The sequence below is a fragment of the Abramis brama genome (assembly GCF_963993115.1).
Source record: "Abramis brama genome assembly, chromosome: 14".
Lineage (NCBI taxonomy): Eukaryota > Metazoa > Chordata > Actinopteri > Cypriniformes > Leuciscidae > Abramis > Abramis brama.
In genome coordinates this window covers 15,140,171-15,156,722 of record NC_139976.1, presented here as the reverse complement: position 1 = coordinate 15,156,722, position 16,552 = coordinate 15,140,171, and the positions used below count along the sequence as shown (strand labels likewise).

The window sequence follows — 16,552 nt, the reverse complement described above, 5'->3', positions numbered from 1 at the left end:
CCATTTGGCCAATAATCGTTGATGAGGTTTTCACCCCTGGTCATTGATCTCAGTGGCGTTAAAGCTCCCGCCTGTAAATTTACGCACATCTTCAATTGGCTTTGTCGAGACGAACAACCATCCATGCGTGCCGTGTAATCAAAACATTCAGAAATTTACGAAGGCAGTCGTGTATGCTGATGTTTGCTCTGAATCGAGGACAAAACCCAGTCATGAGGTCTTACTTAAAATAACTTTGTTTAAGATCTAAACAAGCAGGTGCTCGAATTCAACTCACTCAAGCCCAGTTAGTATTCATTAAATGACACAGAATAGTTATTCTCTGATCAAACAGGATTATCTGAAGTGCAGTCAAAGAGTAGCACGAGCCTCCTTCGGCAGAGGTAATGACTATGAAGGACTTGTGTAATGAAATGAAGGACATGGCAGAAACATTCAGCCATGACTTGGATGCTCAAAGCCTGTTCTGAATTCATAAAGCTGTCGTCATGTCACTAATACATAGCTCAAACGATGCAGAGAAATTAATCTGGCTGATGCTGATAAATACTATGTAATCACAATAATATTTTCTAAATATATAACTAATATCTATAGGCCTATACATTGGGGTCCAAGCATCTGGGATTATTTGTTTATTTTACAAATATAGCCTATACAATATTTGTGTATACATTTTTTTATATTCAAACCAAATATTGCAATTTATATTATAAACATTTTAGGGGAAAAAATTATTGAAAAAGTAATACTTGAAAAAAAAAAAACTTTTAACCAATAAATAAAAAAATTACTACACCTTATATTTATTCATACAAATATTACCTTACATTATATTATATTATTAAAAAATTATATTGAAAAAAAAGGTAACACTTTAGTTTAGGGTCCAATTCTCACTGTTAACTAGTTCCTTAATGCATAAGCATGCATATAAAGTGCTTATAAAGCACATGTTAATGCCTTATTCTGCGTCACCATATTCTATATCCCTTAATCCTTAATTATTAAAGTTAATAATTAGTTTGTCAATAGTGAGAATTGGACCCTAATCTAAAGTTTTGACCGAAAAAGTATCATAATATAATATAATATAATATAATATAATATAATTAATATAATATAATATAATATAATATAATATAATATAATATAATATAATATAATATAATATAATACACTGTAAAACATTTCTAACCTCCCCAACTCAAAGTTTTCTAGTGACTGGTCACATTTTTGTGAAAGTGAAATTCTGTAAATTATAAAATTAAATTTACCGAATTTCACTTGGGCCAATTGAAAAATATAGATGTGACCAGTCACTGAACTCACAACTCAAAATATTGAGTTGTTGAGGTTAGAATTTTTTTTTTTTTACAGTGTATAATATAATATAATATAATATAATATAATATAATATAATATAATATAATATAATATAATATAATATAATATAATATAATATAATATAATATAAAATAATATAATATAATATAATATAATATAATATAATATAATATAATATAATATAATATAATATAATACTTTTTTGGTCAAAACTTTAGATTAGGGTCCAATTATCACTATTAACAAACTATATTAACTACGACTTTTGCCACAATAAACTCCTTATTACTGGTTATTAATAGTTAGTAATATAGTTGTTCAAATTAGGTATTAGGTAATTTCATATATTAATTTTATGAAAATTGGAATTAAAAAATGTACATGCATTTCAGAATTGTAATTTTTGGTGTGTACAGAATGCACTCAGGCTGCAAAACTGTTTAATTTAATTAACTTTATTTATTTGGTTGAAGTTTTTTATTATCTTTATTGTTAATATCAATTTACAGTTGGTGAGGCTAAGCAAAGAGCTATTGGACCCACTTTATATTAGGTGTCTTTAACTATGTAGTAACATTTAATTTAATAATTTGATACAATGCACATGTGTAAATACATGTTTTTACATCATACTTATATTTTTTTTAAATACCTGCATGTAATTACAGCTGTAATTACTTTAATAACATCTATAATTACAATGTTGGCCTTCCCTTACCCCACAACCCACCCTTACCCATACCACCAAACCTGTCCTAACCTAAAGTGTTTTGTAATACAACATGAAGAAGTTGTAAACAAAAAAAAATTGATGTTAGTAGACACACCTAATATAAAGTAGGACCGAGCTATCTAACATGTACTGTAGAATGAAATGGCCTACAGTGCCCTGCTTATATATCTCAGAAGAACTGAGATTATGAGGAAACTTAACAACTAAGAGAAGAAATAGTTGATGAATAACAGGACAAAATCTTCCTTACGGCATCATTTTAAAATGAACCCACTTTCATGGAAGAGAGCGGCACCGACACTCTGACTTGACAAAATGTCAATGTGTTTTCCTCAGGAGAGCATGCTACTTTGTCCTCTCTTCTCAAAGCTGAACGCATGGTTTGCTCCTGGATGTGGAATGTTAATGAGGTTGATGGGTTTGATTGAGGTGAGGTGGGAGAGAGAGGGAAAAGAGGGACAGCGAAAGAGAGGACTGCCAGAGCGTGAAGGAGTATGTCGCTCATAAGAATTTACCGCTCCCCCCTTTCATAATACAATAATAGACCCGAGGAAAAAAAGAACTGGATTTGACTTCACCAGTCCAAGACATAACATGTTTTGCTGCATGTCATCTGCTGATGTCAACAACTGCCGAAACAACCGTTGTTAGAAAGTTTTACTCCCCGGATCCAATTTTCCTGCTTCTTCACCGCCAGTACATGCCAAAACACACAACCGTACAGTATGACTTTTTTTTAGATATAAGGAAAAGCAATCTTGTGTTTTCAGTGAGTCATAGCCTGGATGACATCATTGTCATTATTTTCATTTTAAAGTCCCCACGAAATCAAAATTGACAATTCAAATGTTTTTGTTTAAATTAAATATTTCAGTATTTATTATGATTTATCCGTGCACATGATTAATGTTTTTAAATTATTTTCTATAATAACCTGTAAGCACGAGACGTGTTTCTCGGCGCGAGGGCGGGACAACCTGTCAATCACATGAAATCACACCAATAGCAAACAACAACGATCCAACCATCCAATCAATTACTAATGGGCAAAATCACTCCCACCTTACTTTTTTTTTTTTTTCTTGTTCGAGAAGCCGTTTCACTCGGATATATAGGTCACAATAGGGAAGAAAATGCAGCTTCTGTTTCATGCCGACTTTAAAAAGACGTGTTAAATGAGCTTTATTCACATTTGCAATGTCATTACAGAAGACTCTGCTGTGTACCTTTACTAACACATAAAGCCAACAAATACAACAGTACATTACCATGCTGCTTTTTGGACAAAATCCACTATGTTCAGACATGCTTGAGGGGGAAAAAGTTATAAAATCCTTCATTATCCCAAAGCTCCCATACACCTGAGCCCTTGGCGCTTTTTTGCTCCTGCCAATGAAAGAGTGTGAAGAGAATCAGGTAGCTGTCAGAGCGTATCTTATCATGTCTCCACAGAAAACCACAATATGTCTCTGCTGATGGTCTTGAAAACAGAATGAGATCTGCAAGGTTTTTCTTCCTTAAACCGCAGAAATGTCCGGACAGGATCAGAGGATGTATGTGTGCTCATGAATTAAATAACCTGCGTTTTCTTGTGCTATATTCCAATTTACATTTATCTGTTGTTCCAAGCAGATGTTATTGCAGAAATATGTAGGTCTTTTTTTCAACCCCATTATCAGATGCTACATCTTTTGGGGCTACAGAATCCACGGAAGCGAGAACAAAATTGAAGATCTCATCAGCAAGGGAGCACATCACTGAAACGCAGAATGCCGTAGCCTACGATGTGTGTAGGCAGATATCACAAGGCTCCAGGCAGACGCATCAGGCTATGAACATACAGATCACAGCTTGCAGCTGGCTCAAAGCTAAGTACAACATCTAGAAATGACTGTCTGTGAGGGCAGATGCTGAAAGGTTATTTCATACATATGGATGGTTTAGGGTTTATTTCCACACACTAAACATATATATTTAGCAACATATATTTGTGGAAAAAGTCAATAAGAAACCTTGCTTTGCTAAACAAAACATATTATGAAAGGTTTTGGACTGTAAGCAACCGTGAACAGTTGCACAAATGTAGGTTGACATGAATAGGTTAGAACATCATTGCCATGAGCTACTACACAGAAGGTTGATGGTTAGGCCTGGTTCGTCTCTTGTTCTCTCCTGCCCCCTGCTGACGTATTGTGTTAATGACAATACAAAACAAACAATGTCAAGTTCAATTTGCAGCACTGGTGATGATATGCATGATGATGATATGCAAAGTTTAACATGTCTTTTACTTCAGCATTATTATTATTATTATTATTATTATTAATCATTCTTTTTGTCTTGTTTTCCAGTACAAATGTCTAATTTACTTGAGAAGTTGTGTAAGATAATAAAACTTGAACAACTTGAAATAAATGTATTTTGTACTCTATTTTTGACACCCTTTTCTTATATTAAACAAACTTCAATCATTTTTAATGATTCATATATAATATATAATTCAAATGATGATTCATGTATAATATATAATTCAAATATAATATAATTCATATAATTTTATTTAATTTTATAATTCAACTTTTTTTTAAAGATTCATTTGTAATATGCAATCTAAGTAAATTAATCTTGTTATAAGGATTTTTATTGGAATTAAATAGTTTTTATATTATTGTTATTATATTTGATTGGTCTTTTTGTCTTGTTTTCAAGTGAAAATATCCAATTTACTTGAGAAGTAAAGTTGTATAAGATAAGAGAACTTAATTAAATAAATGTATTTTAACTCCATTTTTAACATAGGCCTACTTGTCTTATGTTAACCATAGACTTCAATCATTTTTAATTAATATAATATATTATTTTTGTTTTATATTAAATATATAATTCATATATCATATTTATATTAAATGTAAATATAATATAATTCATATATATTTGTATTATTATTATTTATTTATTTATTTTAAAAGATTCATTCAAAATAATGCAATCTAAGTTCATTTTTATCTTGTTTTAAGAATGTTTAGGTATTTTCATTAGAATTAAATAGTTTATCATTATTATAATTATTATTATTATTGGAGTTTACGCAAAGCTATTCATCTGTGTTACATTCTTCTCGCCTTCATTTCTTATTACAGTAGCTCAGATGTTTCCTGTGCACTCTGTTGTGTATTCACCTGGGCTTGATAAGACAGGAACAGTCTTCTGATTGCCTAACCCATCTAGCTATTTTTAGCACCTTCACCATCCTTATCATCAAGGTAAAATAAGAATGTTGCTGAGAGGGCTTAATTACGTATTTCAAACAGATGCAGCGACACAGACTCATTTCCCTCGTTCACTCACTCTTCGCTTTTGGGACTCTGTAGTAATGAAACAGGAATTGACCTAAATATTCACTTTGCTTCGCTATCTTTTCTAATTATTGCGACGTTAGAAAGCTGTGTGCGTTCAAAAGCATCTAAAGCTTCAGCTGTATTGTGGGAATTACATCTTAAATAAAAAAATCATAGTTATTATTTAACTGGTGCTCAAAGGGATCCACATTCAAAAAATGTTTTTTTTTTAAAAATCCAACATTAATTTATATTATGTTCCCTTTCGAGGGAACTCGCGCTGCGTCGATGACGCTTTGGAAACGCCCCTGCGTGATTGCGTCTGAAGCACGTGTCAACTAGTCCAATGGCGAGAATGAGCGGCATGGGCGGGTGACGTCATGGCCAAGGAAAGGATAAAAGCACATCCGTTCTGACCGGCACTAGCTTCTGTGCCTCAGCAAGCGCTCTTTGTTACATACTGAATGTCTTATTTATTGTTGTCTGTCACGATATATATACAGCTCAATCTAAGATATTATGGCGTCCAAACACTCTTACAAGTTGTGTGCTTCTCCTTGCCCTTGTTACATCACGGGTGGAGATACACACAAACTTTGTGTGATGTGTTTGGGAGTGGAGCATGCTCTGTCAGCCTTCAAGGGGGCTGATTGTGAGCATTGTGAGAGGCTGCCACTTCACACGCTCCGCTCTCGCTTGTCACTCTTCGAGGAGGGTGTTCAAGTGAGCGTTCCCTGCGGCTCGGGCCCCACTGCTGCCAAGGCAGCACAGAAGCTCTTGACGTGGGGATCGCAAATGGAGCTCACGCCGGGGTTTGAGACGGGCCCCGCCCTTTCTCAGCCTTTACCCGTGGGATCCAGTGCTCTCTCTCTGGAGTTGGAAACCCGCCCCGGGGTTCCTTCCACTCCGGAAGAGGCACAGGTGCTTCAGCTGTCTAATTCCGAGGAACTAGATGTGCTGAGCATCGAAATGGAGGAAGAAGAAGCTTCTTCCTCAGTGTATGAGGAGCTGGTGGAGGTATTATCTTGCGCTGTATCTAAATTAAATATTGAATGGCCAGCCGAGAAACAAGGCGCTCGTTCCAAAAGTCTGTTTTTTAACACCAAGCATGGGTACCTCCACTAAGGGGACTTCCATTTTTTCCACGACCTTCACAAAGAGATATCGAGGACGTGGAATAAACCTTATTCAGCCAGAGTATTTAGCCTCCAGGTGCAAATTTATTCTGATATAAGGGGGCTAAAAGAATATGGTTATGGGATGGTGCCTAAAGTTGAACAGCCACTAGCCAGTTATTTATCCTGGCATCGGCGTCGTCCCTGAAGTCCCCTACGCTGCCCACTAAGCCGTTAAAATCATCATCTATGTTAGTGGGTAAAGCATATATGGCAGCAGGTCAGGCTGGAGCATGCCTTCACACTATGGCCATATTACAGGCATACCAGGCTGATCTGCTGAGGGACCTGGAGACTAGCGAGGGGGCGGGGCCTGACGTGGTTCGAAAACTATGTCGGGCCACCGATCTTTCTCTCTGAGCCACGAAAGAGACCACTTGTGTTATTGGGCGGTCTATGGCAGCTAATGTGGCATCAGAGAGGCATCTTTGGTTAAATTTATCAGACATCAAAGATAAGATAAATATTTCCTTTTGGATGCCCCTCTATCGCCTCCTGGCCTCTTCGGTGACGCAGTAAACACCGTTGTTGAGAGGTTTAAGGAGGCTAAAAAGCAAGCGGAGGCGTTCAAACGGTATCTCCCTCGCCGTCAACAGGCCCCTAGGGCTGCTGGGTGTGAGCAGCCCCAGCCATTAAACTCCTCATACAGAGCACAGCAGAAGGAGAGTGTCGCTTCTGGCGGCCCACCACAAAAACCGTGGGGTTCTGCTTGCGAAGAAGGCTTCTGCAAAAGAAGAGGTCCTGACACCTATGGCATCAGACTTCTGAGGGCAGCCCCCTCCAGAGTGGAATGGTGTTCACCTCAGTACATAGTGCCCATTCCACCTCCCGCCACCCTCGGTGCCTCGGGTGCAGCGGTTTCCAGCGAGCCTCTGACTCAGCGCCTCCACGATGCTGCGTCGGACTCGCGCCCTCTGAGGAGGGTCGAAAGTCAATCAATTCGATTATTTCTTGAAAGGTATACTTCAGGTCACCGAAGTAACTGCTCTTATATCACCAGAGGCCAGACTCGAGAGACCATACTTAACTCCAGAGCTCCGTCCACATGGTGTGATCTAAGACAATAGGATATTATCATAGGATGTTAGTTCAATACTTGAGTTCCTGCAAGATTGTTTTGATTCAGGGTTATCTCTTTCCACACTGAAAGTTTATGTTGCTGCCTACCATGCCCCTCTGGGGGGTTTATCTGTTGGAAGAGATCCTCTTGTTATATGTTTCCTTCGTGGCACCCTGAGGCTGAGGCCTGTGGTCCATACCAAAGTTCCAGCTTGGGATCTGGCTCTAGTTCTAGAAGGTTTATCTGTCGCTCCCTTTGAGCCTCTCGATTCTGTCTCAGAGAAGTTTCTGACCCTCAAGACTGTCTTCCTTCTAGCCATTTCCTCACTAAAAAGAGTAGGAGATCTTCAGGTCCTATCAGTATCTCTTTCATGCCTTGAGTTGGCACCTGGGATGGTCAAAGCGTTTCTTTATCCTAAACCTGGATATGTACCTAAAGTTCCAACCAATGTACCACCGCCTATTGTACTGCAAGCGTTCTGTCCTCCTCCTTTTAAAGATCAGGATCAGGAGAAATTAAACCTCATTTGTCCAGTCAGAGCACTGGACACTTACGTCCACAGAGTTTCCCAGTGGAGGAAGTCTGATCAGCTGGTTTGCTTTGGGTCCCCTAAAAAATGACTTCCTGCATCCATACTGTTAGCAAATGGATAGTCGAGGCTATTTCATTTGCATATGAGGTTATGGGCCAGCCTTCACCTTTGTCCACTTTTGCCCTTTCTACTAGGGGTATGGCGGCCTCCAAGGCCCTTATTTCTGGGGTTTCCCTTCAAGAAGTTTGTGATGCAGCGGGCTGGTCTTCGCCACTCACGTTTGTCAGATTCTATGATTTAGACATGGATACCCCTGGGTCTAGGGTTCTCATGTCGTGACAGTTTTAACACGTCAGGTTCTTGGCCATATGGCATTCGAGTATTCTCGTTCCCAAAGCGTCATCGACGCAGCGTGAGTACCCTCAAAAGGAAACGTCTCAGGTTACGACTGTAACCCTAGTTCCCTGAGTAGGGAACGGGACGGTGCGTCACTTTGCCATACTTCCTACATCACTGTGATCGACTTGCTTCGGCCTTATCGAAGCTAGCACCGGTCAGAACGGATGTGCTTTTATCCTTTCCTGGTCATGACGTCACCTGCCCGTGATGCTCATTCTCGCCATTGGACTAGTTGACACATGTGCTTCAGACGCAATCACGCAGGGGCGTTCCCAAAGCATCATCGACGCAGCGTCTCATTCACTACTCAGGGAACTATGGTTACAGTCACAACCTGAGATATTTTTTGAGTAAAACCTCCCTTCCCCTACTAACTACTCCTCAAGGTTATCCATTTATTCAAACTGTTTTATAAAGCTCTCTGGCATGGCTGTATTCCAATCATGGTTCTCACAGCACTTTTTAACACAAGTACACACAGCAGCAGCAGTGCACAGCAATTAAAACTCAACATTGATTTTTTTTCTTTTCCAATAGAATAGATTTTTTCCCCCAATGCCAGACAAGGTCTGAAAAATATATTTGAACTAGAAAAAAGCATGAAATAAAATACAAATGTGCTTAAAAAATGAAAAAACACAATTTACTATGAACATTTACATATTAACATATATAAAGGGTTTTCTGAGTAGGCATCAATTTACAGAGAAAATTTACACTCACCTGTTTAACTGCTCATTGATGAAAATATCTAATCAGCCAATCACATGGCAGCAACTCAATGCATTTAGGCATGCAGACATGGTCAAGAAGACGACCAGCTGAACTTCAAACTTCAAACCGAGCATCAGAATGAGGAAGAAAGGTGATTTAAGTGACTTGAATGTAACAATGTTGTCAGTTCCAAATAGGCTGGTCTGAGTATTTCAGAGACTGTTGATCTACTGGGATTTTCATGGACAACCATCTCAGGTTTGATCCGAAAAAGAGAAAATATCCAGTGAGTGAAAATGCCTTGTTGATGCCAGAGGTCAGAGGAGAATGACTAGGCTGGTTCGAGCTGATAGAAAGGCAACAGTAATTCAAATAGACACTCATTACAACAGAGGTCTGCAGAAGAGCATCTGAACGCACATGTGACATATCGAACCTTGGAGCAGAAGGGCTACAACAGCAGATCATCACACCAGTGTCACTCCTGTCAGCTAAGAACAGGAAACTGTGGGTACAATTTGCACGGGCTCACCTAAATTGGACAGCAGAAGATTGGAAAACGCTGCTTGGTCTGATGAGTCTCGAGTTCTGCTGTGACATATAGGATCAGAATTTGGCGTAAACAACATGAACGCATGGATCCATCCTGCCTTCTGTCAGCAGTTCAGGCTGCTGCTGGTGTGGGGGGTATTTTCTTGGCACACATTCCACCAAGTCTGCAGCAACCGCGTGATGCTATAATGTCAATATGGACCAAAATGAGGAATCTTTCCAGCACCTTGTTGAATCTATGCCATGACAAATTAAGGCAAAAGGGGTTCAACCTGGTACTAGTAAGGTGTACCTAATAAAGTGCATGGCCGGTAAAGTGTGTATAAAGTGTATATAAAGTGACTAATCTACGTTCCACTTACAATCCCTAATACATAATTTAAATTTGGTTGATACAATAACATTATATCATTTAATTAAATATGTGGTTATAAAAATATACAGGCATTCAAATTGTCTCCTGGCTCCACAATGGGTATGGGAGGGGGACATGGCCCACCCTGGAAACCCACCCTGAATGTTCTGTGGCCCACTTTAAATCCAAAACCAGGCAACAATCACACCAAAATACCATCCTATAATGCCTAAAACAATGTTGCTACATTTTTACAGTGAATTTATGGCAATCCAATTTGTACTGTAAATTTAACAAGGTTTTTCAGCTCTACATTATTTGATGTATTTTTAAAAACTTCCACTAATATCTAATATGAGATTGAGTGCTAGTGTGTGTGTGTGGTCCTGGTAAAGCCTACGCTATGAACTGTACAAAAATGGCAATATCCGAAATCCTTGTCATTGTGGGAACATTTTTTGGTCCCCATGAGGAAAAAAAGCTTATAAATCATAGTTGATGTTTTTTGAAAATGTAAAAATGTATAAAGTTTTCTGTGATGGGTATAGGGGTAGAGTTAGGGCATATCATATACAGTTTTTACAGTATACAAATCATAATGTCTATGGAATGTCCCCATAAAACATGAAAACCCAACATGTGTGTGTGTTTGATGTGTCTGAACATACAGTTCACTACTATCAAACTTACACATGTCAGACTCAAACAAAGTTTCTAAGACTAAACAGCTCCGGTCATTCCCTGAGGGAACCCAGCACTCACAAGCCAACTAGTGCCAAACCAGCTATAATTCATATAATGTGCTTCCCTTACATGTCAATCTGATTGCACAAAGGGAAATTGTGCACAAGCAAATAGAATAGAGAAGGAAAATAGATGTTTACCAAGTAGTTTGCACTTATATTGCCAAAAAAGTAACAATAGTAACTTCACAATGAATATTGCCACAGGAAGACCATTTTGTATGTAGCTTTTCTAGGACTTTTGGAGCTCAGTATAGATGGGAGGACCGCATACACGTTCTGAAGAAATGAGGTTCGGAGGGGAGGAATGAACAAAACATTTGTTTGTTATCAGAGGACCTCTCTCCCAAGGTCTCCCTTGGCTCTGGCTGTAGAACTTCTGACCAACACGCCTCTTAGAAAGAAATCAGCCTCCCCGCGGCTTCAGCTTCACTAGAACAGACCACTACAACCAGAAAACAGCACGCACATAGACTCCATACCAAGACCCATCTGAGCGGTCCAGCCCAGCACATCAGAGGAGAACAGGAGCTGCTTCAGGACGCTACACTAGAGGCCTCAGTTCACAAACACTGTAAAAACCCTTCCACCTACAAGAGAAGATGATAAAGAGGATGGTCTGGTGGATGATGCTCTGCTTTAGTCTCGGCTGGTCCATGCCACACGCAGAAGGCATGTCTGCTGGATCTCATTTCTGCTCAGTTACTGGTACAGCTGGCTGTTTCTTCTGTACGGGCAACAAGGTCCATGAGATGCCAAGAAATATACCGAAAAATACCACATTTGTGTGAGTATAAACAAACACGCACACAAATGCACGTTAAAATGCATGTATAGTAATAAACAACTAGATCTAGAATTTCAGGTATTAAATAGCTAAGGACACGAAGTTCCACATTAAAAACATTTACATTTTATATTCATTTCAAATATTTTGATGCCACATAGTTGTTTTGGATGTTGAAGCTACAGTACGTATGTGTTGTTATTGTTAACTAAAACTATAAAAATAAAGTTTCAAATAAAATTTTAGAAATATCACATGATAAAACTGTAATGGTTAAATACAATCACTATAATCAATTTTCATTACAATTATTATGATTAAATGTTACTATAAAATATTTGTAAATTACAAAATAAAATATGCAATTTTTTTACGTATTGGATTAATTTTTTATTTCACTTTTTTGTCATTTAAAACCATTTATATAGTAACTTTTAATCAATTTAAAAATTGATTATACTGACTTGTGCGCTATTTTTCAAACTTTTATTTTAAATAAAATTATTAAATAAATAATCATTTAAATGAACATCATGAAAGTAATGTCAAAAAATCGGAGAATCTCAATGACATTGTTATTGTAGAGCTTGTTGTTGTGGTTTTGGAGAGAATACATGTTTCTGTTGTGAGACCCAGAACTTTTTTTTTGTAATCTCAAGGCTATCCTCCCTCAAATGAATTCTCAAGAATGATATACGGGGGAGTGTGTTTTTTTTATGTAAAATGTTTCGCATGAATTCATTTGTTATTTAAGTCAACTCATTTCAGCCAGTCAAAGAGACAGAGAGGTAAACATGAAGATGAAACTATCTTTGGCTCCTCAAGCAGGTTAATCATGGGTTGTATTTCTGTTTTGAGCCGACTGTCAGTCAGTTTGGATAAGGCTGCCCAGCTGAATGTATCTCAAGATGCTCTGCTTGATCACACATTTCACACTAATGTCTGTCTACACTTTGGGTTCATTACTTACTTTTCCATTATGGAAAGAGCTCCACGAGCTTGTCAGCTTGTGTTTCTCAGCGTGCCATTTGGCACCGCAAGAATGAACAGTTCTGTGCTTTCCAGATGTTTTCGCTCTTTATAACTACAAAGATCAAGGCAAATGTCTCTGAAACATCAGATTCTTATTCTTTGAGTTAACTTTTTTTACTACAAGTTAAACAAAATGAAAAAGATTTTTTTTTATTTGATTTTATTTCACTTAAATGTCACATTTGTTTCCTGATTTTTTATTTTTTTTTAAATATGGTTTTAGTTTTAGTTAACAATAATAACCCTGATTCTGTCATGTATGATGAGTTCATTCTGCAGTGTGTATTTTCTGCACAATTAACAGCACCAAACAAAATCACTAAAATAAAAATAATGATCGCTTGCACCACTGGTCATCCATACAGATAAAACCTCCCAAAGCTCAGTCAGGGACAAAATAAGTAAAAAATAACAAGAATCAAAACAGTCAAATGATATAACAAATATATACTGATTTTTCTAATCTTTAATTTCCAACACCATTTGATTTAAAAGGCACTCAGTGTGCTTTGTGTAATTGTGCTGTCTGCATTTCTGAGGGATTACAGGCATGAATATCCACAGGAAGAACACACAGACACTAATGGCAGTGTGCAAAAACAATTACACAAAAAGCTGGACAGTAAATAGATAATTTTCAGTTGTCTGTAAATAGGCTACTGGTAACTGTTCCTATTTCTCATAACATTTCACATCTTGAATGACCTAGTTTCTGCTATGACTCATTCTGTTCAAACTAACTTTCATGAGGATACAGCTCACATATATTTATAGTTCACAAATACACTTGGAAAGAGTTTTTAAGAGCACACACACATTCTGATACTCTAAAAATGAGCCGGCGCGATCTCATAAGAAAATTCATACATTGATTCGTACAGAAACATGCCATTTTTAGAAAAAAAAAAGTAAGCATCAAGGTCCGAATTCATGTAAATTAACATGATTAATAATTATAAATTACCGAACAATAACCACCAATTCGCTGATATGTGAAAAAAAGTTATGAACTGCCATGAGAGTGTGATTTCAGCCAGTCTGCCAGATTTCATAATAGCGCACTCTCCATTCAAGTAAATACCAGCTATGATAGTATATGCCCATTACCTATAGAACATATAGCTGCCTAGACGTCTTTCCAAAATGGCTGCAGAGTCGATTGACTTATTATTTTAGATTGAAAATAAATGAGTGGCAATCTCGTGGATGCAAAACTCAACAAAACGGCCATATCTGATATAGCTATGCCAATTTTACATCTGATTGCTTATAAAACATTCACATCTGAATAGACTGTGATATTTATAAGTTAACTGTAATACACTGATGGTAATGAATTATTGGATGGTGAATCACATCTCTTCTATTTAATTTTACGCAGGGAGATCAAACTGACTCAGATCAGCGTGTTTCACCGAGCAGCCCTGTCTGAACTACATGAGCTGAAGAGAATGTGAGTGTAAGAGTGAAGGATACAGATATGTTTACTACTAACACATGGAAGTGCAGATTCAGCAAGAATGCACATGGAGATTAGAAAGCATTCAAACAATCAAAAACCAGAGAAATTGCTACTGAATGCCCACAACTCATTTTGGTTTTTGGCTTAGTTTGGCAAAAGCGTATATAAACACATGATATTTAGTCTTGATTGAATATGTTTAGACTTTAATATGGAACATGATGTTTAACAGTGACCCAAATACTGGAGATACATGTATCACAGGAAAACACTGCAAAACGTGAGAGAAGTGTGATTCTTTATTGTCAATTTATTCTATTTAATTTCTCAAATCAGTATTTGTGAAGTGATTTGAATTCCCCCGATGCACTTCAATAGATGCAAATAGTGAACATTATGCATGGAAATTAAGATTTTGTATCAATTTGATGTATTGCAATAAGCTTTAGACATTCATATTAACGGCTCGTAATAATATCTGTCGCTATATGATTATTATTCTCCTCTTCAGAGTGGTGTCCGAGAATGGTGCTCTTGAGCAAATTGAAGCCTTTGCCTTCTCCAACCTGACAGAACTACAGGAAATGTATATTGCTGCACTGCACGTGGAAATAACATCCAATCACGTTCTTGTTGACACATTTGAATCAAATATTGCAGTAAATATTATGAAACACATAATAACCTATTTATCCACCTATCTGACAGAACTATAACAAAATCCAAAAACCTTGTGATGCACAGAGATGCCTTCTGGAGACTTCCAAAGCTACGGTATCTGTGAGTTATTTTCAGTCTTCATTACTCTTGGGTCTAGTAAATTCTGAATCATTGTGGTTTCAAGCTGTGGTTCAGCAATTTAAAAGAGTATATTCCCACATTTGTTTTAGCCTAGAATTGAGTTATGTTAAGTGTCCTGAAAGACCTCAATAAAAGCAGAATCACGGGTCAATTTCCATATTAAATGTTTCTAACAAGAAACATAGGCTACAGATGCAAAGACAACATACAAATGCCACTCTGACGTATTACATTAATTCTTGTCTCCCTGTCTGTCTCTCTCTCTCTCTCTCTGTGTGTGTGTGTGCATGTGTATGTGTGCGTGTGTGTATTCCTCCAGGACAATATCAAACACTGGTCTTAAAATCCTGCCTGATTTTTCAAAAATCAACTCTGCTGCTCTTGAATTTCTATTGTAAGTCTCTACTTATCCTGTGTCTTAATGTATATTTATTAGAATAAATGATCTATATACTGTTCAAATCTGCTATATCAAATCTATGTTATAGTGATCTACAAGATAACATGCACATAGAGAGAATTCCCAGTAATGCTTTCCTCGGATTGACCAATGCCACCATAACTGAGCTGTAAGTGCAGCTGTGTAATTGATTATTCCCAAAGAGTTATTCTTTATGTGAGGAATGAATGATGTGACGGGTTGTTGATTTATTGAATAATAATGCGCACTATACTTGCATTTAAATTGAATAGTTTGTCTTGGAGTAAATGACAAACACAAGCTACTTTCAACTGCTGTTCAAACTATTTTTTTTTTATATATAATATTACACAAAATTACATTAAATTGACTAACAAAATGTTTACCATACATGAAAATGTAACAGAGTTATACTTTATATACTGTTATGAACTTTTTATTAATCAAAGAAAAAAAACGTATCATAGTTTCCACCAAGAAAATATTACGCAGCAGAACTGTTTTCAACATTGATCATAAGAAACGTGCCTTGAGCACCAAATCAGCATATTAGAATGATTTCTGAAGAATCATGTGACTGAAGACTGGATTAATGATGCTGAAAATTCAGCTTTGCATCACAGCAAGAAATTACTTTTTAAAATAGATTAATAAAGAAAAAGTTACTTTTAAATTGTAATAATATTTCACAATATTACTGTTTTACTGTATTTTTGATTAAATAAATGCAGCCTTGGAGAGAATAAGAGACTTCTTTAAAAACGCGCTAAACTTTTGGAAATCTTCATGTACTCTTTGTAGGAGATTAACGAAGAATGGGATTCGTGAGATAGACAGCTATGCATTCAATGGTACCAAAATTGAGAAACTGTGAGTTACGTTTTTTTTAAATACATTTATAAATTAGCATCTCACATAAAACCTCTAATCTTTCGTCTAATCCCTTTCTCTCTCTTTCTCACAGCTTTCTCATGGGAAACCAGCAGCTGAATCACATCCACAGTTACGCCTTTATAGGAGCTGAAGGCCCCATCGTTCTGTAAGCATGAACAACTCTGACTTTCAACAACAATACAACTCACCAGCTGGACAAACCATACA

At 36.9% G+C, this 16,552-nt stretch overlaps 1 protein-coding gene across 1 annotated transcript in view; it reads left to right on the top strand.

Annotated features, from left to right (window-relative positions):
* Positions 1-11,550: 11,550 nt before the first annotated feature.
* Positions 11,551-16,552, top strand: part of fshr (follicle stimulating hormone receptor) — a gene marked incomplete at both ends in the record, with an annotated part of 9,065 nt that continues 4,063 nt past the window's right edge. The window contains 8 exons of the mRNA XM_084135868.1: positions 11,551-11,735; positions 14,149-14,220; positions 14,741-14,815; positions 14,938-15,009; positions 15,350-15,424; positions 15,519-15,599; positions 16,253-16,321; positions 16,416-16,490. Coding sequence (XP_083991994.1) covers positions 11,551-11,735; positions 14,149-14,220; positions 14,741-14,815; positions 14,938-15,009; positions 15,350-15,424; positions 15,519-15,599; positions 16,253-16,321; positions 16,416-16,490 — 704 coding nt within the window. The remainder of the gene's footprint in view (positions 11,736-14,148; positions 14,221-14,740; positions 14,816-14,937; positions 15,010-15,349; positions 15,425-15,518; positions 15,600-16,252; positions 16,322-16,415; positions 16,491-16,552) is intronic.